At 38.8% G+C, this 1,346-nt stretch overlaps 1 protein-coding gene across 1 annotated transcript in view; it reads right to left on the reverse strand.

Moving 5' to 3' along the window:
• Positions 1-775: 775 nt before the first annotated feature.
• The window catches only part of LOC118736382, a 749-nt gene continuing 178 nt past the window's right edge, over positions 776-1,346 (reverse strand). The window contains exons 2-3 of the mRNA XM_036466477.1: positions 1,161-1,301; positions 776-1,102 (exon numbers count right to left, since the gene is read on the reverse strand). Of these exons, the coding sequence (XP_036322370.1) occupies positions 776-1,102; positions 1,161-1,301 (468 nt within the window). The remainder of the gene's footprint in view (positions 1,103-1,160; positions 1,302-1,346) is intronic.

Here is a 1,346-nt window from a genome sequence, read left to right on the forward strand (position 1 = left end):
CTACTATCCATATTTACTAACGTATGGATAGCTTCTCACATGAGTAGAGGTACATTTGCATTGTGGCATGCCATCAGCATGTATCTTGATTTGATTTCTATGTGACAATTTGACTTGGCAGCACATTTCATGCATAAATTACGACGCCAATTGGCGCTGCAGGACACTTGGACACTGGCAGTGTGCCCAAGGTCGAATGACCCTTAGTGAAAGTGAGAAAGTCAAGTGGAAGAAAATTTAATGCTAATCTCTGGGTGTATACATTTTGTTACCAAACATTGGCGTTTGGCCTTTAAGAGTAGTTTGTATGCAATGAAGAGCGTTGGGGAAGTGGGAAAGGAAACTTGAACCAGGGCAGCTTAAGTTTTTACAAATGTATGTGTTTAAGTACTTAGACTGGTATATTCGGTTTTGATATTTTTTTTCAGGAATAATTTTTAAACTATAGCCGTATTCGTTTCGGCATCCGTTAGCGAGTGGCGAATCGATGAAACAACTGGCATAGATAAACATACGTTAGCAGCACTGAAAAAGAGATGTCAAAAGTTACATTTGTTTGGAAGCACTTAATGAGTTGCTTGACACAACTAAGTTATTTGACAGTTCATAATGAAAACAAATCGGGGAAAAAATATTTAATATTTAAAAATTTTTTATTAAATTTATATTTACAACGAAAAATGGATAACGAGCTACTAACTTTAGTAAGAAATGGCTTTTATTTGTAATTGAGATGTAAGGATGGTGAGGAGCAGTGAGATGATGTTGGCCACTTTTAAGTTGTGGGATATCTGCTTTGTGGAAGCGGGACGGTGTGATGTTGCTGGCGATGGGGATACTCCTTGCCTTTAGAATGGTGCGTGATATATTGGTGCTGCTGAAAGGTGGGAGGATAATAGCTGTTGAGTTGCTGCTGGTTCCGAAGGAGATGGTAGGTGTGCTTATTGGCAACCAGAGCGCTATTGCCGAAAATCTCCATCTCCTCCATATAAGAGGCAATACATGGAGTATCTCCAGTTCTTACAGCGTCCTTCGCGCACTTGAAGGCAGACAACAAAGTCCGCATTTTGCCTTCTAATGCAACCGGGGTTGTGGAAGGGTCCTATATAAAAATAAAACAAATTAAAAAAACACAAATTAAAAACACTCATTCAACTTACTGTGAAGCCTTGTGCTACCATGTCTTCCAAAACATGAGCATAGGCATTTCTTTTTTTCCTAGTGTGAAGAAACTCCTCCTTCCGGGCCAAGTAGCACTTCAGCAAACCTTTGGTTTCGACCACTGTCCACACCTTGCGGTTCTTTTAAAAAATGCTTATTAATTTCTTATATTAAATTATTTAAAA

Source organism: Rhagoletis pomonella, unplaced genomic scaffold, assembly GCF_013731165.1.
Source record: "Rhagoletis pomonella isolate Grant_MI unplaced genomic scaffold, Rhpom_1.0 Rhpom_scaffold_00003, whole genome shotgun sequence".
Taxonomy (NCBI): Eukaryota; Metazoa; Arthropoda; class Insecta; order Diptera; family Tephritidae; genus Rhagoletis; species Rhagoletis pomonella.